We start from the raw sequence: 1,428 nt of genomic DNA, 5'->3' as shown, positions 1-1,428 counted from the left end.
CTGTGCAACTTTGATTAAAACTGTATGTTTGGAAGTTATTCTGTTGCACTTTCCAAAATCTAATTAATAACCTTCCATAAATGATATAGGTATACAACTCATCAGAACTGGTTTGAAATTTTTGCTCCAACAAAGTGATAGCCTGGCGTTTGTAAAATGGAAAAAGGATACTGGTAATGTAAATGATAGTCTCAAAAGGCTATTTACAGACTTTTGTTGTGCAAAAGGAACTTGTATTGTAAATTTTAGCAAACAAGTAAGTAGCACCTTACCAGTTGTGCTTTTTTCTTGTGAGTTATTATTAGTCAAGTTATATTATCCTGTTATGGGACATATTGCACACAATTTGAGTCAACAAAGTCAACTGTTTTGTTTAATACTTTTATTTCTTTTGCAGCATGCTGTAGAAATTGCAGCCTTTTCCGGCTTTCTCTGTGCTCAAGGAGGAGGAAAAAGAGCGTGTGAACAGGTCTAAACATGGGTTAACCTCACTCAACACTTTCTTTTTCCTTCTCCCTATTTGCTTGACTTTAGTTGGCAACAAAAGTCTTGTTTCCATGACACAAACAACACAGCATTTAATCACTCAGTTATTCAATCAGTTTTTACTCCTGTGATTGTTTTTAAGCTGATATCTTTTGAGTGAGTGTCTATTGACCTTTTCAGTTCAAACAGTGTGTGTGTGTGTGTATACAAGTTCACTTTGCTGAAATGTGTGCTTTAAATCTAGTATTTTCTCTCGTTGTCATAGGCTTTGGTTAAACAAAAACTAAACCTGGCATTCATTTCTAGGTGAATAATTACTTGCAGCATAACTGCAACTACAACGAAGTTACATAAAGTAGAAATATTCGATGACAAATAGACTGCTTCACTGTTATTATTTTCCAGTACTTTAAACGCGCCTATGTTATGTTCTTTGCCAGACTGTTTCTTATACGTATATGTTAAAACAACAGAAAAAAGTAAAAGTGTCACGCTACGGCGGTCCTGTTGTCCTATTGTGTCCGTATGGGCGCGGTTTATTGCGCAGGGCAGGGCAAGGTGCGCTTTCTTCAGACTGCACGTTCGGCGGCTGTCGAATTTCACTTATCTCCCGCGGAGCCGTCGGGACATTTAGAAAAATGTCGAAAGGAAACCCGTTAAAATCTGTCATTTCCATCGGGAATGTGGACGACACGTCACTTGCGATGCCGTCGGTTAACCAGAACCGAAGCGCACAGCAACGTGTCCTGGAGCAAGTTCAAAGTATGAAGCGGACAAAGTCGAAGTCCAGCACCAGCAGCAGGAGTGGATCTACTTCTTTGTCTCCAACAAGTAAGATCAGTCACGACACCCAGAGCACAGATACAGCTTTGGACGCTTAGGAGTATCAAGGAGGAGATCTTGGAGATTGTGAGCCTGAAAGTGAAAGAAAGCAGTTAAAAA

The 1,428-nt window shown here is 39.4% G+C and overlaps 1 protein-coding gene across 1 annotated transcript in view; it reads left to right on the top strand.

The window, feature by feature from the left end:
* Positions 1-274: 274 nt before the first annotated feature.
* LOC102296754 (plakophilin-1) overlaps positions 275-1,428 on the top strand; it is a gene marked incomplete in the record, with an annotated part of 13,030 nt that continues 11,876 nt past the window's right edge. The window contains 1 exon segment of the mRNA XM_042219023.1: positions 275-1,317. Within this exon segment, the coding sequence (XP_042074957.1) occupies positions 945-1,317 (373 nt within the window).

The sequence above is a fragment of the Haplochromis burtoni genome, unplaced genomic scaffold (genome assembly GCF_018398535.1).
Source record: "Haplochromis burtoni strain Fernald_Lab_line unplaced genomic scaffold, NCSU_Asbu1 Contig_26, whole genome shotgun sequence".
NCBI lineage: Eukaryota > Metazoa > Chordata > Actinopteri > Cichliformes > Cichlidae > Haplochromis > Haplochromis burtoni.
The sequence above is the reverse complement of the archived record's forward strand: the minus strand, read 5'-3'. Positions and strand labels throughout refer to the sequence as shown.